Consider the following 25,095-nt stretch of genomic DNA (forward strand, 5'->3'; position numbering starts at 1 on the left):
GATAGGGATTGCATTGAATCAGTAGATTGCCTTGGGTAGTATAGTCATTTTCACAATGTTGATTCTTCCAATCCAAGACATTGGTACGTCTCTCCATCTATTTGTATCATCTTTAATTTCTTTCATCAGTGTCTTATAATTTTCTGCATACAGGTCTTTTGTCTCCTTAGTAGGTTTATTCCTAGATATTTTATTCTTTTTGTTGCAATGGTAAATGTGAGTGTTTTCTTAATTTCACTTTCAGATTTTTCATCATTAGTGTATAGGAATGCCAGAGATTTCTGTGCATTAATTTTGTATCCTGCTACTTTACCAATTTCTTTGATTAGCTCTAGTAGTTTTCCGGTAGCATCTTTAGGATTCTCTATGTATAGTATCATGTCATCTGCAAACAGTGACAGCATTACTTCTTCTTTTCTGCTTTGGATTCCTTTTATTTCTTTTTCTTCTCTGACTGCTGTGGTATAAAATTCCAAAAGTATGTTGAATAATAGTGGTGAGAGTGGGCAACCTTGTCTTGTTCCTGATCTTACTGGAAATGGTTTCAGTTTTTCACCATTGAGTATGATGTTGGCTGTGGGTTTGTCATTTATTGCCTTTATTATGTTGAGGAAAGTTCCCTCTATGCCTACTTTCTGGAGGGTTTTTATCATAAATGGGTGTTGAATTCTGTTAAAGCTTTCTCTGCATCTATTGAGATGATCATATGGTTTTTCTACTTCAATTTTTTAATATGGTGTGTCACATTGATTGATTTGCATATATTGAAGAATCCTTGCATTCCTGGAATAAAACCCACTTGACCATGGTGTATGATCCTTTTAATCTGCTGTTGGATTCTGTTTGTTAGGATTTTGTTGAGGATTTTTGCATCTATGTTGATCAGTGATATTGGCCTGTAGTTTTCTTTCTTTGTGGCATCTTTGTCTGGTTTTGGTATCAGGGTGATGGTGGCCTCCTAGAATGAGTTTGGGAGTGTTCCACCATCTGCTATATTTTGGAAGAGTTTGAGAAGGATAGGTGCTTAGCTCTTCTCTAAATATTTGATAGAATTCGCCTGTGAAGCCATCTGGTCCTGGGCTTTTGTTTGTTGGAACATTTTTAATCACAGTTTCAATTTCAGTTCCTGTGATTTGTCTGTTCATATTTCCTATTACTTCCTTGTTCAGTCTTGGAAGGTTGTGCATTTGAAAGAATTTGTTCAATTCTTCCAGGTTGTGCTTTTTATTGGCATATAGTTGCTTCTAGTAATCTCTCATGATCCTTTGTATTTCTGCAGTGTCAGTTGTTCCTTCTCCTTTTTCATTTCTAAATCCATTGATTTGAATTTTCTCCCTTTTTTTTTTGATGAGTCTGGCTAATGGTTTATCAATTTTGTTTCTCTTCTCAAAGAACCAGCTTTTAGTTTTATTCATCTTTGCTATCGTTTCCTTCATTTCTTTTTCATTTATTTCTGATCTGATCTTTATGATTTCTTTCCTTCTGCTAACTTTGGGGTTTTCTTGTTCCTCTTTCTCTAATTCCTTTAGGTGTAAGGTTAGGGTGTTTATTTGAGATGTTTCTTGTTTCTGAAGGTAGGATTGTATTGCTATAAACTTCCCTCTTAGAATTGCTTTTGCTGCATCCCATAGGTTTTGGGTTGTCGTGTTTTCATTGTCATTGGTTTCTAGGTATCTTTTGATTGCATCTTTGATTTCTTCACTGATCTCTTGGTTATTTAGTAATGTATGGTTCAGCCTCCATGTGTTTATATTTTTTACAGATCTTTTCCTGTAACTGATATCTAGTCTCATAGCATTGTGGTCGGAAAAGATACTTGATACAATTTCAATTTTCTTAAATTTACCAAGGCTTGATTTGTGACCCAAGATATGATGTATCCTGGAGACTATTCCATGAGCAGTTGAGAAAAACGTGTATTCTGTTGTTTTTAGATGGAATGTCCTACAAATATCTATTAAGTCCATCTTGTTTAATGTATCATTTAAAGCTTGTGTTTCCTTATTTATTTTCATTTTGGATGATCTGTCCATTGGTGAAAGTGGGGTGTTAAAGTCCCCTACTGTGAATGTGTTACTGTCGATTTATGCTTTTATGGCTGTTAGTATTTGCCTTATGTATTGAGGTGCTCCTATGTTGGGTGCATAAATATTTACAATTGTTATATCTTCTTCCTGGGTTGATCTCTTGATCATTATGTAGTGTCCTTCTTTGTCTCTTGTAGTAGTCTTTATTTTAAAGTCTAGTTTGTCTGATTTGAGAATTGCTACTCCAGCTTTCTTTTGATTTCCATTTGCATGGAATATCCTTTTCCATCCCCTCACTTTCAGTCTGTATGTGTCCTTAGGTCTGAAGTGGGTCTCTTGTAGACAGTATATATATGGGTCTTGTTTTTGTATCCATTCAGCCAGTCTATGTCTTTTATTTGGAGCATTTAATCCATTTACATTTAATGTAGTTATCGATATGTATGTTCCTATTCCCATTTTCTTAATTGTTCTGGGTTTGTTATTGTAGGTCTTTTCCTTCTCTTGTGTTTCCTGCCTAGAGAAGTTCCTTTAGCATTTGTTGTAAAGGTGGTTTGGTGGTGCTGAATTCTCTTAGTTTTTGCTTGTCTGTAAAGTTTTTAATTTCTCCATCAAGTCTGAATGAGATCTTTGTTGGTTAGAGTAATCTTGGTTGTAGATTTTTCTCCTTCATCCCTTTAAATATGTCCTGTCACTCCCTTCTGCCTTGCAGAGTTTCTGCTGAAAAATCAGCTGTTAACCTTATGGGGATTCCTTTGCATGTTTTTTGTTTTTTCCTTGCTGTTTTTAATACTTTTTCTCTGTATTTAATTTTTGATAGTTTGATTAATATGTGTCTTGGTGTTTTTCTCCTTGTGTTTATCCTTAATGGGACTCCCTGTGCTTCCTAGATTGATTAGCTATTTCCTTTCCCATATTACAGAAGTTTTCCACTATAATCTTTTCAATATTTTCTCAGTCCCTTTCTCTTTCTCTTCTTCTTCTGGGACCCCTATATTTTGAATGTTCATGTGTATAATGTTTTCCCAGGTGTCTCTGGGACTGTCCTCAATTATTTTCATTCTTTTATTCTTTATTCTGCTCTGTGATATTTTTTTCCACTATTTTATCTTCAAGGTCACTCATCCGTTCTTCTGCCTCAGTTATTCTGCTTTTAATCCCTTCTAGAGAATTTTAAATTTCATTTATTGTGTTGTTCATCATTGTTTGTTTGCTCTTTAGTTCGTCTATATCCTTGTTAAACGTTTCTTGTATTTTCTCAATTCTATTTCCAAGATTTTGGATCATCTTTACTATCATTATTCTGAATTCTTTTTCGGGTAGCCTGCCTATTTCCTCTTCATTTGTTGGGTCTCATGGGTTTTTGCCTTGCTCCTTCATCTGCTGTGTATTTCTTTGTCTTCTCATTTTGCTTAACTTACTGTTTGGGGGGCTCCTTTTCGCAGGGTGCAGGTTTGTACTTCCTGTTGTTTTTGGTGTCTGTCCCCAGTGGCTAAGGTTGGTTCAGTGGTTGTGTAGGCTTTCTGGTGGAGGAGACTAGTGCCTGTGTTCTGGTGGATGAGGCTGGATCTTGTCTTTCTGGTGGGCAGGTCCACGTCTGGTGGTGTGTTTTGGGGTGTCTGTGGCCTTATTATGATTTTAGGCAGCCTCTCTGCTAGTGGATGGGGTTGTATTCCTGTCTTGCTAGTTGTTTGGCATAGGGTGTCCAGCACCTTAGCTTGCTTGTCATTGATTGGAGCTGGGTCTTGGCATCGAGATGGAGATCTCGAGGAAATTTTCACTGTTTGATATTACATGGAACTGGGAGGTCTCTTGTGAACCAGTGTCCTGAACTTAGCTCTCCCACCTCTGAGAAACAGCCCTTATGCCTGGCTGGAGCACCAAGAGCCTGTCATCCACATAGCTCAGAATAAAAGGGAGAAAAAAAAGAAAGAAAGAAAGAAGAAGATAAAATAAAATAAAAACTAATTATTAAAAAAAATGTTTTTTAAGTAATAAAAAAAAAGAATGAAATAAAGAAGAGAGCAACCAAACCAAAAAACTAATCCACCGATGATACTAAAATCTAGTACTAAAATCTATACTAAAAAAGAAAGGGGCTTCCCTGGTGGCACAGTGGTTGAGAGTCCACCTGCTGATGCAGGGGACACAGGTTTGTGCCCCAGTCCAGGATGATCCCACATGCTGTGGAGTGGCTAGGCCCTTGAGCCATGGCGGCTGAGCCTGCCCGTCCGGAGCCTGTGCTCCGCAAAAGCCTGTGTACCGCAAAAAAAAAAAAAAAAAAAAAAAAAAACTACGAAAATAAAGCCAGACAGACAGAACCCTAGGAAAAATGGTAAAAGTGAAGTTATACAGACAAAATCAGAAACAGAAGCCTACACATACACACTCCTAAAAAGAGAAAAAGGGGAAAAAAATATATATATATACATGTGTGTATATATATATATATATATATATATATATATATATATATATATATATATAGTTGCTCCCAAAGTCCACCTCCTCAATTTGGGATAATTTGTTGTCTATTCAGGTATTCCACAAATGCAGGTTACATCACATTGATTGTGGAGATTTAATCTGCTGCTCCTGAGGCTGCTGGGAGAAATTTCCCTTTCTCTTCTTTGTTCACACAGCTCCCCGGGTTCAGCTTTGGATTTGGACCCCCCTCTGCATGTAGGTCACCTGAGGGCGTGTGTTCTTTGCTCAGACAGGACGGGGTTAAAAAGGAGCAGGTGATTCGGGGTCTCTGGCTCACTCAGGCCGGGGGGATGAAGGGGTGCGGATGCGTGGCGAGCCTGTGGCGGCAGAGGCCGGCGTGACATTGCACCAGCCTGAGGCATGCCGTGCGTTCTCCCGGGACGTTGTCCCTGTATCACGTGACCCTGGCAGTGGCGGGCTGCACAGGCTCCCGGGAGGGGAGGTGTGGATAGTGACCTGTGCTCGCACACAGGCTTCTTGGTGGCGGCAGCAGCAGCCTTAGCGTCTCATGCCCATCTCTGGGGTCCGTGCTGTTAGCCGCAGCTCACGCCCGTCTCTGGAGCTCCTTTAAGCAGCGGTCTTAATCCCCTCTCCTCGCGCATCAGGAAACAAAGAGGGAAGAAAAAGTCTCTTGCCTCTTCTGCAGGTCCAGACCTTTTCTCGGGCACACTCCCGGCTAGCCGTGGCGCACTAACCCCTTCAGGCTGTGTTCATGCCGCCAACCCCAGTCCTCTCCCTGGGATCCGACTGAAGCCCGAGCCTCAGCTCCCAGCCCCAGCACGTCCCTGTGGGTGAGCAGACAAGCCTCTCGGGCTGGTGAGTGCTGGTCAGCACTGATCCTCTGTGCAGGAATCTGTCTGCTTTGCCCTCCGCACCCCTGTTGCTGTGCTCTCCTCCGTGGCTCCGAAGCTTCCCCCCGCCCCGCCACCCGCAGTCTCCGCCCGCGAAGGGGCTTCCTAGTGTGTGGAAACCTTTCCTCCTTCACAGCTCCTGCTGTGCAGGGACACACTGGTGCAGGTCCCGTCCCTATTCTTTTGTGTGTGTTTTTTCATTTTTCTTTTGCCCTCCTCAGGTACGTGGGGAGTTTCTTGCCTTTTGGGAGGTCTGAGGTCTTCTGCCAGCGTTCAGTAGGTGTTTTATAGGATCAGTTCCATATGTAGATGTATTTCTGATGTATTTGTGGGGAAGAAGGTGATCTCCGTGTCTTACTCTTCTGCCATCTTGAAGCTCCTCCTCTATTTTTTGTTTTTTAAATAGATTTTCTGTTTTTAGAGAAGCTTTAGGTTCACAGCAAAATTGAGCTGAAAGTTCGGAGAGCTCCCAGGTACTCTCTGCCTCCACACAGCCCCCCATTAGCAGCATCCTCCACCAGAGCAGTAAATCTGCTATAATCGATGAAACTGCATTGACACATCATCATCACCCAGAGTCCCTAGTTGAGTTTAGGTTTCATTCTTAGTTGTTTACATTCTATAGAGTTTGACAAACGTATAACATATAACCACCCTTACAGTATCGTATAGAATAGTTTCATTGACTTACTCTGTGTTTTAGGAAGCCTTCCAGGGGCTTCCCTGGTGGTGCAGTGGTTGAGAGTCCGCCTGCAAGTGCAGGGGACACAGGTTCGTGCCCCGGTCCGGGAAGGTCCCACATGCCGCAGAGCGGCTAGGCCGGTGAGCCATGGCTGCTGAGCCAAAAAAGAAGCCCTCCAGGTGATTCTTGTGCACATTAAAGTCTGGCAACCATTTTATTACAAGATACATGTTTTTAAAGCTAAGTTCAAAAAATAGCCAAGAAATTAATACTGTATTAAATCCTACATCTAAACTGAAGGTGTACTTGATTTATTCTACTCTCCTCTTTTGTTTTTTATTGAGGTATAGTTGATTTCCAATATTATATTAGTTTCAGGTGTGCAGCATAGGGATTCAATATTTTTATAGATTATACTTCATTTAAAATTATTACAAAATAATGGCTATATTTGCCTGTTCTGTATAATATATCCTTTTTGCTTATTTATTTTATGCATGGTATTTGGTAACTCTTAATCCCATACACCTGTCTTGCCCTTCCCTACCTCCTCCTCCCCATTGGTAACTGCTAGTTTGTTCTCTATATCTATGAGTCTGTTTCTGTTTGTTATTTAGATTTGTTTTGTTTTTTAGATTCCACATATGTGATAACATAGAGTATTTGTCTTTCTCTGTCTGACTTATTTCACTAAGCATAATACCCTCTAGGTCCATCCACCATATTGCAAATGGCAAAATTTAATTCTTTTTTATGGCCGAATAATGTTTCATTATATATATTTATACCACATTCTTTTTATCCATTCATCTGTTGATGGACACTTAAGTTGCTTCCATATCTTGGCTATTGAAGTAATGCTGCTATGAACATTGGAGTGCATATATCTTTTTAAATTAGTGTTTTTATTTTCTTCAAATATATACCCAACAGTGGGATTGCTGGGTCATATGGTAGTTCTATTTTTAGTTGTTTGAGTAAGCGCCACATTGTTTTCCGTAGTAGCTGCACCAACTTAAAATACCAGCAACAGTGTACTAGGGTTCTCTTTTCTCCACATCCTTGCCAACATTTGTTATTTGTAGACTTTTTGATGATGGCCATTCAGACAGGTGTGAGGTGATATCTCTTTCTGGTTTTGATTTGCATGTCCTTGATGATTAGCAGTGTTGAGCATCTTTTCACGTGCCTGTTGGCCATCTGCATTTCCTCTTTGGAAAAGGGTCTATTCAATTCTTCTGCCCTTTATTTAAAAACTTTTTATTGGAGTATAGTTGCTTTACAATGTTGTGTTATTTTCTGCTCTACAGCAAAGTGAATCAGTTATACACATACCCCTGCTTTTTTAGATTTCCTTCCCATTAGGTCACCACACAGCATTGAGTAGAGTTCCCTGTGCTATACAGTAGGTTCTCATTAGTCTTCTGCCCATTTTTTAACAAGGTTGTTTTTTTTGTTGTTTGATGTTGAGTTGTATGAGCTATTTGTATATGTTGGATATTAACCCCTTATCAGTCATATCGTTTGCAAATATCTTCTTCCATTCAATAGGTTGTCTTATAGTTTTGTGGTTGGTTTCCTTTGCTGTGCAAAAGCTTTTAAGTTTAATTAGGTCTCATTTGTTTATTTCTGCTTTTGTTACCTTTGCTTTAGGAGATGGATCCAAAAAATTATTACAATGATTTATGTCCTGCCTATGTTTTGCTCTAGGAGTTTTATAGTATCCATTCTTATATTTATGTCTTTAATCCATCTTGAGTTTACTTTTGTATATGGTGCTAGAAAATGTTCAGTTTCATTTTTTACATGTAACTGTTATGGCCAGCAACTTTTAAAATTAAATTTTATTGAGATATAATTTACATAGAATTTTACTGAGATGTAATTTACATAGAATTCATCATATATACTTTAATGGGTTTGATCAGTATTCAGGATAGAGGATATTTTCATCACCTACAAAGTTCCCACCTGATATTTTATAATCTCTACCACCAACCCCCAGTCCACGTCAACTACCAACCTGATTTATGTCCCTAGTCTTTTGTCTTTTCTAGAATATCATATATATGGTATTATACAAAATATAGCTTTTTGTGACTGGATTCTTTCACATACTCTAATACATTTGAAATACATCTATATTGTTACGTTTCAGACTTAATTTATTTTAAGAAACGCCTAACCGTATTTTGGTATTTCATTTCACGGATGTACCATAATTTGTTTACTATTCATCAGTTAATGGACATGTGGGATATTTCCAGCTTTTGACTATTATGAATAAATATACTGTAAACATTTATGTATATATTATAATTTCTCTTAGGTAAATACCTAGAAAGAATTTCTGTATAATTTATATTTATAAGAAACTGCCAAACAGTTTCCCAAACTGACTAAACCATTTCCAAACTAGTTGAGCTCTTTTTACTTTGGCTGCAAAATTCATTCTTATGCAGTTTAAAAGAATTTTAATCTTCAAGTTTGAAAATATAAATGAAATTAAGTCATTAATCCTTTTTTTTTTTTTTTTTTTACAGTCAAAAAAAATCCAAGCCCAGCTGAAGGAGCTTCGTTATGGGAAGAAGGATTTATTATTTAAGGTAAGCATCTTCCTCCCTACCCCCTCCAACTGGCTAGCTCAATACCTAAACTATCTAAAATATCATTTAGCTTAAATTTAATTTCCAGATTTTCACAGGAATTAAATTGTATTTGACTGAATTGAAGGTTTGTTCATTTTATTGCGTACTTAATTAGTGGAGATAAATACAGTTATGGTTTCCTAGGTGCATTCTTAATCAAAGGCAGGCTTCATTCCAAAGTGTTTAAAGTCCCTTTGTAAGCTTCAATTACTTTAATTCAACATTGAGGCATGTCTTTCAGAATATTTACATTAAGGAGAGCATATACTGAACAAGTGTCCACAGATGAGGTCCACTGGTGACTTACATTCTTGACTTCCAGAGATGCCTATATAAATCTTCTTATAATAGTCTTCATGTTTAATCATGGTTGATTGATTTTGGTTATTGATACTTTATAAGCCTATCAATGCCTATGTATAGGTAGACATCTATCACAGACTATGGTTATGGTTGACTGACTAATGGCCTCCCAAATATATCCACTTCCTAATCCCCGGAACCCGTGAATGTTATATTTTATGGCAAAGGAGAATTTGAAGAGGTGATTCAGTTAAGGATCTTAAGATGGGAAGATTATCCCAAGTTATCTAGTATAATCGCACAAGTTTTTAATAGGAGTAAGACAGAACTGCCTAAGTAAAAAGAAGATTATGTAACCATGGAAGCTGGGGGCGGAAAGACAATGTAAAGGATTTTTCCCCTATAGCCTCCAGAAAAAACAGCCCTTTCAACACCTTGATTTTGCTCCATAAAATTCATTTCAAACTTCTGACTTTCAGAACAAAAAGAGAATAAATTGTGTTGTTGTTTAAGCCACTTAGTTCATGGTAGTTTGTTATAGTAGCAAGAAGAAACTAATAGAGATATTTTCTTTTATCTCCGTTGAGCAGAGGAGATAGAAGCAGGTGCCTTTAATTGTGCCATCTGCGTTCCCAAATGCAGTAGAGTGATAGAGTATTAGGCTCTTAGTAGTAGGAATAATAATTTGTTTAATAAATAAGTGCAAATTACTTTGTGCATAATATCTATTTTTCAAAAATGTGTTCACTACAATGATCATCCCAATCTATGAATATCAGGTTTAAAGTACAGAAAATTCTTCGTGTTATCTAATGGTTGGAAAATCCTTTAATTTTTCTGATTAAAACAGTAAGAAATGACTTCTCTTATTTGACACATTTATTTTTGGCTTAGAATCATGGGAAGGTGTTCCTGTTATGTAAACCAATATCTATTAAATCCTTATTCCATGCAAGTCATGAATCTGGACACATTTTGCCATTTAGTCTTTCATAAATATGCTTCCTGCCATTCCTTTAATCTCATCTATAACAAGATATTCTCCAGCACACCAAGAAAACTTTGAATTTATTCTCATTAATGCTTACTGACTCTCAGCACTGCTCATTGCATGTGATAAATAGATAAGATAAAAGTATAAAATCCAAGATATTTGCCTGTGTACCTTCAATCTTTCATACTGAGACTCTTAAGCTCAGGGTATCTTAACTTTTACATTCAGCTTGGCCTTAGCTTTTTGCAGTCATCAATAACAAATAATTGAAATTGGCAAAAAAAAAAAAACCCAAAAAACCTAGTGTGTGTGTGTGTGTGTGTTCATATTTGCAAAGAAATGTCTAGTTCTCTGATTTGGTTAACTTAATAAGATCAGGAATATAATAAGAGAATTCCAAGCTCCCTAGAGCTGATAACTTTTAGGTATTAGGCTGGGAGATTTATGTAAAGATAGAAGATCATATGAGGCTTTTTAAATTTTTTGAATTTCATTTCTCAAATTGAAGAGTTATAGAAAGAAAAGTCGGGAGAAAAGAATGAGATCCAATAATTTTCCATGATTTACTTCTTTGTAATATGACAGTTGTTAAATATAGATTAGTAATTTATCAACTTTCAGAAATTACCAAAATTAAGATTTGTTGCATATCTGTATTATTTGAAAAAATGAGACATTATTCGTAAGCCTTGTTATTTTAGGCCACTTTGAGAAGAGCACTTTTATATGAAATCAAGTGAATTGTGTATGAATAGACCATGAAGTTGCACATATTAGGATGTCTTCCCATATTCTCTCCCCAAAACACTGTTTAATTTTTATTAACTCCAATAACATGAGATCTAGAAGCATGGCAACTTTAGTAATTAAATTAACTTATTCAGTAGCTAAACAATGTCAACAAGGACCCAGAGTTTTTTGTTTGTTTGTGTTTCAGACTTTTTCATATCATGATCCTCACATAACTGACTTGTTCTAAGCTTTGATTCCTCATTATATAGTGATAGTGTCTAAAGAGCTATATACCTGTGTACAAAGTCAAAGAAAAGGGTGCGGGGGGAGACGCTTGTCCTTGAGTGTCATAATTTTTGTAAAGGAGGAACATTTTTTGAGAAGTCTCCCCAAACTTGGGCATGACCCTATGCAAAAGTGAGACTTTAGTGTTTTCAGCTTCTACTGTGAAAGGTTGCTTCTTTTTAGAAGTAAAGAAATCTAATTGTTAATGGAGAGGCAACCAAAAATTTCTGCTATAATGTACTCATCCACTCATCTTGATGACAACTTACATTTATATCATCTCATTTGCTTAGTTTTATATCAACAGTGCACATTTTAGGTATTGTATAAACATATGTTAAATAAATGAATGAATACATACATACATACATACATACGTATGTACATGGATACATAAATAGATAGGTCAGGGCAGTAGAGAGTAGAAGCTAATGTCTGTGACCACAGGAATCCATCCATGCACCTATTAAAATGAGTCCACAAATATTTTTGGCAATAACTTGCTGAATCCTGAGATAAGTAGCAAAATATTTTATTTCCCTGAAAGTAGTTTCCTGAGAATCTATTCAGTTTTGAATAGATTTGATGGCTTTTAGTGAAGATAATCTTTGAAGGAGCAATGCCTGCCGCTAAAGCACGTGAATTTATCTTAAAAATAATGGCATGTGCTGACAATTGCAAGACATACTGATAAATTCAGTGTCCTTATTAATGTCTGAGAGCTGGCTTTTGATTAGGGAAGGCTGCCAGCCGCAGTAAACATTCTGTACTAAGGAAAGAATTGAGGCCCTGCGGATTGTTATTTGCCCAGGACTTGAGTTACTTTTTATCTTCCTTGATTCAATTTGGAGTTGATATTCTCTGAAATACCTACCCTCCATTTTGCTCCTCTATTTTACTTTTACATATACTTATTTTTTTTTAATTTCAGAAGAATTATTTTTTCAGTATAGAACAATTTCAAAACATGTCTAAATGTATAAGGCCAAAAAAAAAAAAAAAAAACACTTAAAATCCCATCACTTGGAGCACACTCAATGTTTTGAAATATTTTGTATTTCTGTTTAGTTCCTTTTGTATTAGGCGTAATCTGCTTTGTGATTAACATATGTATGTTAATATAGATTATATATTATATATATTCTGCTTTTTTAAAACATAAAAGTATCCTTTAGTTATAATTTCTTCATAAAAATTTAAAAGTGTAATTTTATGATATGTGTGCCAAAAGTGAATTTTTTCCTTATGAATATATGTGGATAGAGAAGATGTGGCACATATATACAATGGAATATTACTCAGCCATTAAAAAGAATGAAATAATGCCATTTGCAGCAACATGGATGGACCTAGAGATTGTCATACTGAGTGAAGTAAGTCAGATAGAGAAAGACAAATATTGTATGTTATCGCTTATATGTGGACTCTAAAAAAAGTGATACAAATGAACTTATTTACAAAACAGGAATAGACTCATAGACTTAGAGGACAAACGTATGATTACCAGGGGCAAGGGTGGCAGGGGAGAGATAGTTAGGGAGTTTGAGATTGACATGTACACACTGCTGTATTTAAAAATGCATAACCAACAAGGACCTACTGTATAGCACAGGGAATGCTGCTCAATATTATGTAACAACCTAAATGGGAAAAGAACTTGAAAAAGAATAGATCCACATATATGTATAACTGTATCACTTTGCTGTACACCTGAAACTAGCACACCATTTTTAATCAACTATACTCCAATATAAAATAAAAAGTTAAAAAAGTGTGTGTATGATGATTCTAATTAACGCTCTGATGAAAAATGTGTTCTTATTTTTATCTCAAAGTGTAGTTTTTTATTGAATGTGTATGTAACTATAAAGTAATTCACTAAAATTATTGAAAAATTTTAACGTTATTGAAACCTAATAGACGTTATTTTTGGAGTTTGGATTTTTTAACTTGAATGAGGAATAACTGACAAATATAATCATATATATTTAAAGTGTACAGCATGACGATTTGATGTACAAATACATTGTGGAACGATTACCAAGATCAAAATAATGAACACATCCCTCACCTCACGTAGTTAACTATTTGTGTGTGTAGTGAGAAAGATTTAGATCTACTCTCAGCAATTTTGAATGATAAATACCCCATTATTAACCACAGTCACCATGCTATACATTTGATCCTCAGAACTTATTCTTCTTATAAATGCAAATTTGTACACTTTGACATCCGTCACATCATTTCCCTCCTCTCTGCTCCTTGCAGACACCATTCAATTCTTTGTTCCTATAAAATCAGCCTTTTATTTTTTTGAAGATTCCACATATAAGTGACAACATACAGTATTTTCTTTCTCTGTCTGGCTTATTTCACTTAGGTTGTCACAAATGGCCTGGCTTTGGTAAGGAAAGACTTTCCCCAAATGTGGTTGTGAGGGTACCTTTTATTCCTGAAAGAGCACAGCAGAATAGTCTCCATGCAGCTCCATCAGCTGAGGTCAATGTTAGCACAGACTATAGGGGTCCACTGTGCTCAAGACGGCCGAGGTCCTGTGGTTGGTGGTGGTGGCTAAGGTTATTGTCTTCCTGAGTGGCAAAGACTGCTGAGATTCTCCTATTCTCCTTTTTCACTTGTGAGAACACGTTCTAGCCAAGCTGATCCCTCTTATTGGCTGGTCTGGTGTGCTGGCACTCAGAGAAGTAGTGGAGCCAGAGTCCTAGGATCAGATGTATGTGGAACTACAACAGTACCAGGATCCTGAGGCACAGGTACACTTGTGCAGCAATGGCATTGGAGTCCATTGTGTAAGTATCTGCAGATCTCTGGGGAACTGTAGTCTGAGTCTCTGGGACTCTCCACAGTGACTCAGATTGGGGGTAGGCAGGGAGGATACAGCAGCAGCATGGACCCTGGGGTGGTAGGGTGTGCAATGGCTTGGGGTCAGGGTACAGTAGCAGCACAGTCTTGGGATGATGGAACAAAGTCCCAACTTTGGCCCCAGGGGGCAGTCACAGAAGAGCAGTAACATATCCCTGGTGGTGGTCCATTAAATCTGTGTTGGACCTAGAGGATGGGGCTCAGACCAGCAGCAGCATAGCCCTGGCACTAACAGGTCAGAGCTATGACCTGGGACCCTGGGGTGGGACTCAGCATCAGTCAGCCAGTCCCCAGAAATGATGAGTGAGAGCTGGGAACTGAGAACCCAGCGAGGCAGATCTCAGAGCAGTATAGCAGCTCTGGTCTCATATGAGGCAACATGCTGGGGCATCCCAATCCCAGAGAATGGCTCCTGGGGGCCTTTGAGGGCAGGTCTCATGCAACAATAGCCCCAGCCCTGGGGAGGAGATTCAGCAGCAGAGACTCTGAGATGCTCCATCATCAGGATCAGTGTTGGTGAAAATGATACGAATCCACAGTGGTGAGGCTTGCAGGGGTTCTCCTGCTCTCCTTTTACCTATGCGGTGAAGTTCTTCTGTGGGGACCCCTCCTGGCACTAAGCTGCTCTAGACTGGGAGATGGAGTGCTGAAGGTAAAATGCTTCCTATGCTTTTCTATGCAACCATCATCAGTTTTTGAGCTCTACAGTGTTTTTGCTACTTCCTCATTGTAGTCTAGAGCTTTTCCTGAGATATTTTCATCAGCTTATAGTTCCTTTACTATTTTTGCTGGGTTTTTTGAGAGGAGGAGAAAAGTGTTGGGATCTCCTAGTCCTTCATCTTGCTGAGGTCAACTTTCTTAAGAAAATTATAACAGTTGACTACCCATCAGTGTAGTAAGAAAAAAAAAAAATGTTGTGTTTAATTAAGACTTTAGGAATACCCAGAGAACTGGGTATTCTCATTAAAGAAACAAGAATAAATGAATAGGTAAATAAATATGTTAGTCTGCTCAGGCTGACATAAAAAAATACCATGGACCCAGTGGCTTAAACAACAGAAATTTATTTTCTCACAGTCTGGAGGCTGGAAAGTCTGAGATCAAGTCTGGCAGGGTTTGGTTTCTAGTGAGAGCCCTCTTCCTGGTTAGCAGCAGCCACCTTCCCACTGTGTCCTCACACGGAGGAGAACTAGTGAGCTCACTTATGTCTCTCCTTATAAGGACACTAATCCTACAATATCAGGGTCCCACCCTTAGGACCTCATTTAACCTTAATTACCTCCTTATAGGCCCCATCTTCTAGTAAAGTCACATTAGGGGGTAGGCTTTCAACTTATGAGTTTGGGGGGAGACACAATTCAGTTCATCGCAGTAATTAACTAAATAATACATGCAGTAAAGCAGTAACAAACTTTGTTGTTTGAGAAATTATAAAATGAAAATTACTGTTTTAATTTGCCCTAAATATGATTACTGGGCAGCTTAAACATTTATTTTAAAACGTAAGCCACTCAATTTCACTTACGTACTTTTTTGTTGTTGTTTTGGTCACTTCAAAACAATTTACGTAATGCTCCCTAGACACCAAAAATTAAATTTATCAACTTGCCTATGGAGGTAGGGAATGCGAGACTGTTTGAGTTTTGATACCAGATTTTCAGAAGGAGACGTTACTGAGTTTAAATGGAAATTATCTCTGAACTCACTTTCATGTTCTATAGGCTAAAGAATAGATACATTCTGGGTGGGAAGCCTTTTGAACGTATATTTTGGCCATGACAGCTTCCTGGACTGACTTTTCCTGTGTGGAGACCAATATATTTATGCCTTTGCTGAAGGTTCTGTTCCACATGTCATGTTGCTAACATTTGGTCTCTTTAAAGAGCATCATAAGTATCACATCAATCCTCATTTAATATTGTGTTTATAGTACATATACAGAAAATGATACATGATATGTTGATGGTAAATATGCCCAAAGAATGTGTTTCTTTAAAAAATTTTTATTGCTTCATTCTAGATATGTAACCTTGAATCTGTAGAATTAAAAAATCTCTAGTAATGATAACAACTGATATATATTGAGCACTAAACATGCTTACTCCTCAAAACAACTTAGGTATATACGTATGATGCATTGAGTATTTGTGTGCGTATATGTATATACACACATGATGTGTGTATTGGGGGGGACGTGTGTGTGTGTAAAGTGAGGCCAAAAAGTTAATGGTCCAAGGTCATCAATAGAGTAGATATTGTGTATAACTGAGAAAGGATTTACATCTATCATATACATTCATGTTCACAGTCTGGGTCTAATCCTCTCCCCTGCCTTTTTTTTTTCTTTCTTTATCTTTCTTTCTCTTACTTCCTGTGGTCTCCCTGGTGACTGGCTCTTCATTTTGTTATTTGTCTGTTCTTCACTCTCTAAACTCCTGACCATCTTTCTATTGCTTACTAGTTGTAGCACATATTGAATAATCCATCTTGCTTTGTCCTCTGGTACTTGCAAAATCTTTGCCGATGTCCTGACCTTCAAATGCATAGACGTTTTTGGTCCCAGTATCCATCTTTTTCCCTGCGTTCCAATCTTCTGAGACATTCTATTTGGATGCATCTAGCTGTTTTATGAAAAGAACTATGACATATTAGATTTCCAGTGAGGGATACCGATATTGCAACTATTTCTATTAGTTATTCAATAAAACCAACTTCATAAAAACTATATGTTATTCAGTGTTTCAAATACAATAATGAATTATTTAAATTACTGCCTACATGAAGTTTATAGCCTATCAATAAAAATAAAGCCTTATATGTATTTAGCATTTTATACTGTACCCAGTGCTGTGATGTACATTATTTCATTTGATCCTCACTACAATCTCCATGAGACAGAGAGGAGAAGTTGTAGAATCCATTTTACCATAAGGGTATTGAGGCCTTGAGAAGTTTGAAATTACTCCAGGCCACCAAAATATTTATTTGCGAAGCTAATTTATTAACAGATTGAAACCATCACTATTTTATTTATTTTAATATTTATTTAGTTATTTATTTAAAATTGAACTGACTTAGAGTTTCTTGGCTCAAGTATATTTGACAGAAATTTATAGTTATTCCTTTGATAACTATTTCTATAGCATAGTTATACCACTGTATCAAAATTCTGACAATTATTCTGCCGCGTTTGGTGATAGACCAGATAACACTCATTTTGAAACTCTGACATCAAAATGGCATGTGTTCTCATTGGTATTTTCTCTAGAAACCAGATGTGTTCAACTGGTATCTGCTTCTGAAAACAGGAATATTGCCACATGAATTCCCAAGTATGGATCCAACAAGTGTCAGATTATTTTCTGATGATTTGAGTCTTCTATAAAGGAATTTTGTGAAGCAGTTGTCACTTAATTTTTAAACCCTTGTATAAATTAAGATAATTTTTGTGCATCTGTCTTTCATTAACTTACATTTATCTCATCCATGTGTTAAACCATTTTTTTTTAATGAGCAAAAGCATTTTCAGTGCCACTCATTTGGTATGTGTCAATTTATCTCCAGTTAAGTGAGTTTTGGCCTTAAAAATATAGACACCTTACAGGAGAGGTTAAAGGGGGTACTGATTTTATTTTCTTCCATGATTTAACAAACTTTAATTTTCAAAACACATTCATTTGTGCCTCAAAATAATTTTATGAGTCAGTCAGGGCAGCTGATACTGTCACCTTAGCGTGTATCAGAAAAACAAGGCCTAGAGAAGGTAAAAGACTTATCTGAAATCATAGAACTAGTAAGTGGCAGAGTTTTATTCTAATCTAAGTCCTGTGACTCCACTATATCACATTTTTCAGTTATATTTCTACTTTGCTTCTTAGGGGGAATCTATGGATTATACTTTTCAGAAATATTTTCTACTGTACTAATTCAAAGATTAAAAGGACAAATATGCTTAGCTGGAAATATAACTTGTTGATGTAAAAAATAATCTGTTGGTAACTAATATTCAATGCATTTGCTTAAAAAACAAGCATTTTCAGTACAAAAATAGGCTGTTTTCAGTTTAGAATTTGCAACTGCTTGAAACAGAGTTTTTTTTTTTTCTGACTCCCTATATTATTATTATTATCTAACCTACTCGTTTTTAAAACTATAGTATAGAGGTATGTTCTGTGGTAAGAAACAGGAGAAATTTAACTGACCTTGTCCAAATCAACCCAACTTTTCAGGCTTGCTCCTTCCATGTTTTAAAGCACAAAAGCCAACTAGCCTCACTTATTTTCTTATTATTTACCAGATAATGGAGTATATATGCAGGTTTTAAAAGGACATGCTTCTTATCAGAAGTCATAGCAAATTTAAATTTATTAAACATTAATTTTTCTCTGAAAATGTTGAGAATATTCCAAATACTGAAAATCACTAAAAGTACAAGATTTCTTAAGAAACCAAGCCTAGAGCTTTAAAGTGACTTATCTATGATAACACAACTTCAATCTAAGCTTCCTGACTTCATGTTTGTTCATTTCTCAAAAAATATTGATTGAGCACGTGTTATCTGTCAGGCACTGAGCAAAGTGTTGTTTTATTTGTTTTTGTTTTTGTTTTTTTTTCCCATTTCACCAGGATTTCTTCACACTTTAGCAAGGGATTTGAAGTCAATGGATGAATTTCAGGAAGATATTGACTCCTCAGAATATTTTTATAGGTTTACATATGGCATTTTTCTTGGAGAGGAGCTTATATAATTTATCAGATTATCAAATGGTCTATACCTATCCAAAGTTTAACAGTTTAGGAATCATTGCTTTACATATTGGCCCTCACCTTCTACCATGCTAAGCACTTTTAGGCAATGGTAAGCAGAGTTTTCTCTGGTTGTTATTGAGAATACTGTGCTTGTTTCAAGTTTCTGTCTTTTTCTTTCCTACTCTGTTCACTTATTAGAAAACTGAGGTGTATTCTATAACTGCCAGGCTGATGATTGTGTTAGAAATTATTTTTAGAAAATGTTTATAACTTTAAATATGTTTTTAAATTTTACCATTTTAATGAAATTTTATCATTAATTTGAGATTTGAAAAAAAAGTTATGACTTTTCCCATAGGAAAATAAAACATGTTAAGTGATTTAAGCCAGATATTGTAAATACATTTTAAAAAGTGAATATCTTTGTGTGTCCCTACCCCATACCCTGTGCCTGCCTATCCAATACCTTGCTAAAGGGTCATGGGGTTATTTTCCACTGAGCTTGGGTCTAGGCTTGACATCATCCTCATTCCAAGCAGCTCCTAAAAGTCAGTCATGGTTGGTACCTATCTGCCATCCCTGAATAAGCTCTAAATATTTTGCCTATAGCCAGCCTTCAGTCTCTAGAAGGACACTCTGCAGTATTTGCTCACCAGTGTCTTACCATTGTAGCAAATGATAAATGTTATATATTTGCAAAGTCTTTGTAGAGAAATGGTCTAAAGGCTAAGAAATGTTAGGAAATAAGGCATAAGTGTGAATTTTTCTGCAGAGAATCAAAATGAAGACAATTAACTTTATTTTTTTTAATGTCTTTATTGGAGCATAATTGCTTTACAATATTGTGTTGGTTTCTGCTGTATAATAAAGTGAATCAGCTATACGTATACATATATCCCCATATCCCCTCCCTCTGGCGCCTCCCTCCCACCCTCCCTATCCCACCCCTCTAGGTGGTCATAAAGCACCGAGCTGATCTCCCTGTGCTATGCAGCTGCTTCCCACTAGCCATCTATTTTACATTTGGTAGTGTATATATGTCCATGCCACTCTCTCACTTTGTCCCAGCTTGCCCTTCCCCCTCCCTGTGTCCTCAAGTCCATTCTCTACCTCTGCATCTTTATTCCTGTCCTGACCTTAGGTTCTTCAGAACCACTTTTTTTTTTTTTAGATTCCATATATATGTGTTAGCATATGGTATTTGTTTTTCTCTTTCTGACTTACTTCACTCTGTATGACAGACTCTATTTGTTGTTTTTCCCTTGCTGCTTGTAATAGTTTTTCTTTGTATTTAATTTTTGATAGTTTGATTAATATGTGTCTTGGCGTGTTTCTCCTTGGATTTTTCCTGTATGGGATTCTCTGTGCTTCCTAGACTTGATTGACTATTTCCTTTCCCATGTTAGGGAAGTTTTCAACTATAATCTCTTCAAATATTTTCTCAGACCCTTCCTTTCTCCCTTTTTCTTCTGGGACCCCTATAATTCAAATGTTGGTGCATTTAATGGTGTCCCAGAAGTCTCTGAGACTGTCCTCAATTCTTTTCATTCTTTTTTCTTTATTCTGCTCTGCGGCAGTTATTTCCACTGTTTTATCTTCTAGGTCACTTTTCCGTTCTTCTGCCTCAGTTATTCTGCTAATGACTCCTAGAGAATTTTTAATTTCATGTATTTGTGTTGTTCATCATTGTTTGTTTGCTCTTTAGTTCTTCTAGCCCCTTGTTAAACGTTTCTTGTATTTTCTCCATTCTATTTCCAAGATTTTGGATCATCTTTACTATCATTACTTTGAATTCTTTTTCAGGTAGACTGCCTATTTCCTCTTCATTTGTTTGGTCTGGTGGGTTTTTACCTTGCTCCTTCATCTGCTGCATATTTCTCTTTTGTTTAACTTACTGTGTTTGGGGTCTTGTTTTCACAGTGTGAATGTTCATAGCTCCCGTTGTTTTTGGTGTCTACCCCCAGTTGGTGAGGTTGGTTCCATGGCTTGTGTAGACTTCCTGGTAGAGGGGACTTGCACCTGTGTTCTGGGGTGAGAATGGATCCTTTCTTTCTGGTGGGCAGGACCATGTCTGGTGGTGTGTTTTGGGGTGTCTGTGAACTTAGAATGATTTTAGGCAGCCTCTCTGATAATGCATTGGGTTGTGTTCCTGTCTTGCTAGTTGTTTGGCATAGGGAGTCCAGCACTGGAGCTTGCTGGCCGTTGGGTGGAGCTGGGTGTTAGTGTTGAGATGGAGATCTCTGGGAGAGCTCTCAGCAATTGATATTACATGGGGCTGGGAGGTCTCTGGTGGTCCAGCCCTGGACTGGGCTCTCCCACCTTGGAGGCTCAGGCCTGACACCCAGCTGGAGCACCAAGACCCTGCCAACCACACAGCTAGGAATAAAAGGAAGAAAAAAAAATGAAGAAAAAAAAAATAAAATAAAGTAAAATAAAATAATAAAAAAATAATAAAATTTTTAAAGATAAAAAAGTAAAAGAAGAGAGCAACAAAACCAATAAACAAATCTACCAATGATAACAAGCACTAAAAACTAAACTAAGATAAATATAAAAATCAGAAACAAATCAGTCTCAGACAGCTAATCCCAAGTCTACTTTTGCTCCCAAAGTCCACTGCCTCAATTTTGGGAACATTCGTTGTCTATTCAGGTATTCCGCAGATGCAGGGTACATCAAGTTGATTATGGGGATTTAATCTGCACCTCCCGAGGCTGCACGGAGAGATTTCCCTTTCTCTTCTTTGTTTGCACAGCTCCTGGGGTTCAGCTTTGGTTTTGGCCCTGCCTCTGCATGTAGGTTGCCCTCAGGCACCTGTTCCTGCCCAGACAGGAGAGGGTTAAAGCAGCGGCTGATTAGGGCTCTCTTGCTCTCTCAGGCTGGGGGGAGGGAGGGGTACGGTAGTCATAATTGGAATGCGGGGCAAGCCTGCGGTGGCAGAGGCCAACATGACATTGCAACAGCCTGAGGCACGCCGTGTGTTCTCCCAGGGAAGTTGTCCCTGGATCACAAGACCCTAGCAGTGGTGGGCCGCACAGGCTCCTGGGGGGTGTGGATAGTGACCTGTGCTTGCACACAGGATTCTTGGTGGCTGCAGCAGCAGCGTTATCGTTTCATGCCCATCTCTGGGGTCCAAGCTGATTTCTGCGGCCCACGCCCGTTTCTGAAGCTCACTTGGGCGGTGCTCTGCCTTCTGTGGGCACACAGGGAAGGAATACCCTCTCCTTACGCACCCCGAAACAATAGCCTCTTGCCTCTTCGGCAGGTCCAGACTTTTTCCCTGACTCCCTTCGGCTACTTGTGGTGCACTAGCCCCCTTCAGGCTGTGTTCCTGCAGCCAACCCCAGTCCTCTCCCTGGGATCTGACCTCCAAAGCCCGAGCCTCAGCTCCCAGCCCCCTCCCACCACAGTGCATGAGCCAACAAGCCTCTCAGGCTGGTAAGTGCTGGTCGGCACCGATCCTCTGTGCGGGAATCTCTCCGCTTTGCCCTCCGCACCCCTGTTGCTGCGCTCACCTCTGGCTCCGAAGCTTCCCCCCTCTGCCACCCGCAGTCTCCGCCCGCGAAGGGGCTTCCTAGTGTGTGGAAACTTTTCCTCCTTCACAGCTCCCTCCCAGAGTTGCAGGTCCTGTCCCTATTCTTTTGTCTCTGTCTTTTTTTTTTTTTCATTTTTCTTTTGCCCTACCCAGGTACCTGGGGAGTTTCTTGCCTTTTGGGAGGTCTGAGGTCTTCTGCCAGCATTCAGTAGGTGTTCTGTAGGAGTTGTTCCACATGTAGATGTGTTTCTGATGTATTTGTTGGGAGGAAGGTGATCTCCATGGCTTACTCCTCCGCCATCTTCCAAACAGCTCGACAATTAACTTTAGACCAGCCCTAGAATGTTTCTCCTTGTGTCTGAGATGCTGGGATGAGCCTTGTGTTGCTGACCTTTTCTACCTATTCTTCTCCTGTCCATCATGTTGCATGTATGTCTTGGCTTAGCCAGCTGTCCTCCCATTCTGAGGGGCCCTCAGCCTTTACTAAGTTCAGCTGACTTTGCACAGGTCCTTGCTTGGAGCATATATAGAGCAGTGGTGCCATCGTGAGACCTTTGGGGAAAGTCACTCTTTTCGTGGGACTTGCCTGGTATACTGCTATTTCAGTTCTAGGCACAACAGCCACTAATTGATGCACTGGTTTCTTTAGGTCCTAAATGCTTCTATTTTTTAGTACATTAAAACATTTTTTTTTTCAGTGAGAAACATGTTTCTTCTGGGCACACTGAAAGTTCAACATGTGCTTCTGAGCAGAAATTGTCTTTGGTTCTGAAATTATAGATTAGAAATTATGACCTTTTGTAGAGTCAAATTTGAGCACCTAGAAGCACTGCTCAGGGACATATTACATCCTCAGATAGCTTTTCATCTCTAATTAAAATAGAAAGCAATTACAGTAAGATCTCTATTCTAAACATAATTCTTTATTTTGAATATAAAATTAAAAGAAAGAACAGTGAAGAAAACACACAGCAATTTCACTCATACATTTTTTAAATGCCTTGTTTTCTATATCCTTTATCTTAGTGGTGATGCCAACCATAATTTCAGAAAATAAGGGCAAGTTATTTTTCTCCTTTGAGTACTTCTTCTTTTGGTAACATATTTAGATGTTCTCCTTTGTCTTGGCAGGAGACATTTGAGAAGCATATTTGTGAATTTACTTTACTCTTCATTTCATTTCATTGCTTTTACTCAGTTACAAGCGTGTTTGTTGACCTACCCATAATAAAAGAGAAGAAAGCAATTACCACTGAAGGTAATTGCATGGAAAGCTGCTGCAACCGATACAGTTTAGAGGAATTTTAAATAGAACAGTTCTCCATAAATTTCATAGTTTATAGAAAGGAATGTACAGCTTATGACGGCAAGAGCAGAATCCGTAAGTACTATACACTGGGAGTCTTTTACCATGGCAACACTATCTCTTCAATCATTGACCCTGATATGTCTCTAAAGATTTCTTCTTTATCTTCTTCCCTACCATTATAATTTGAATTTAACAAACCCCATTTGAGAAACAAGTCAGATCAACTTGTTACATAAGTTTTCAACAATGTAGAACCTTCACATTGGAAGGATCTTGTAATACCTCCAACTCTAGTCTCTTGCACAATTTTGGCTAATCTCCCTGACCACATTGTCTCTGATTGTAAATGTTCAGTGATTAAGATTCACAATATTCTAAAGCAGGGTTTTTTCCTTCTTACAAAATTCTGATGAAGAATCCCCTTCTCACGCTCAATTATAGTTGATTTTTTGTATATCTATCTGATTCCCACAGAGATTCCAAGCTCATTCTATAAAGTAATGTGTTTTTCCCCACAGTCTCTTCTTTTGGTTCCCTCTTTATTCTTTGTCTCTGTATTCTTTGCCCTTTCTATTCTTCATGCCCACACCAATGAGACCCTTTCACAAAGAGAATTTAACATGATGTAATTGTTTTTCAGTCCCAGGAACATTTGTGGTTTCTTAGCCAAGAGTAGAACTCAGTTTACTCCTAATGATGAAATAACCTGGGAAGGCAAAGTGGGGTGCATTATTTGAGTAGGCAATGAAAATCATTTCAATGCTTGCAATTCATGCTACTTAGCCAGATACCAAAATTTACAGTCACCAGCACACATTTTTCAGTCTTCCCAATCGCATAATCTCTTCTTTTTTTTAAATTAAGGTGTAATTGACAAATAACATTACATTGGTTTTAGGTGTACAGCATAATGATTTGATATTTGTATATGTTGCAGATTGATCACCAGAGTAAGTCTAGTTATATCCATCACCATAAATATTTACAATTGGATATGTGTGATAAGATCTTTTAAGAAAGATTATTCTCTTAATAACTTTCAAATGTGCAATAGAGTATTACTAACTATAATCACCATGATGTACATTACATCCCCATGACCTATTTATTTTATAACTGGGAGTTTGTATCATTTGGCCCCCTTTACCTATTTCATCCACCTCCCACCCACTGCCTCGGGCAACCAGCAATAATCTTTTCTTTTGTGAAAGTCACAACTAGCATATCCTCCCACCCTGCTCCAACCATTGCTACTCCAACTCCTCTAGAAGCAGAAGTATGAAAATTCCCCAAGGCTGGGAAAATCCATATGGGATATATTATATGATGTGCAGAAACTCTATGATCATATTTTGGGTAAAATCTTTTAGCGTCATCATTGCTTCTTGCAGCAAGTCAGATAAAACTTATAGCATAATTACGAAGCACCTACTATGGGACCTAAGAGTGCTTTGCATGCTGCAAGAGAAAGGGAAAGGCACTTCTATTTCACAGCTTTGCCTAATTTATATGTAAAAAGTCTTACTTATATCAACCCTAAGCCATCATCTACTGAATATTTTGTCCATTTCTTCTTCCTTAGTGAATGTAGCTTGATGTGGCAAAAAGAATGT

General features: G+C 37.8%; 1 protein-coding gene across 3 annotated transcripts in view; it reads left to right on the plus strand.

The window, feature by feature from the left end:
- Positions 1 to 25,095, plus strand: part of LUZP2 (leucine zipper protein 2) — a 447,757-nt gene that overhangs the window by 328,983 nt on the left and 93,679 nt on the right. For all 3 annotated transcript variants that reach the window (XM_033862645.2, XM_033862644.2, XM_073808718.1), the window contains exon 7: positions 8,591 to 8,653. In XM_033862645.2, coding sequence (XP_033718536.1) covers positions 8,591 to 8,653 — 63 coding nt within the window. The remainder of the gene's footprint in view (positions 1 to 8,590; positions 8,654 to 25,095) is intronic.

This window comes from Tursiops truncatus, chromosome 8 (genome assembly GCF_011762595.2).
Source record: "Tursiops truncatus isolate mTurTru1 chromosome 8, mTurTru1.mat.Y, whole genome shotgun sequence".
Taxonomy (NCBI): domain Eukaryota; kingdom Metazoa; phylum Chordata; class Mammalia; order Artiodactyla; family Delphinidae; genus Tursiops; species Tursiops truncatus.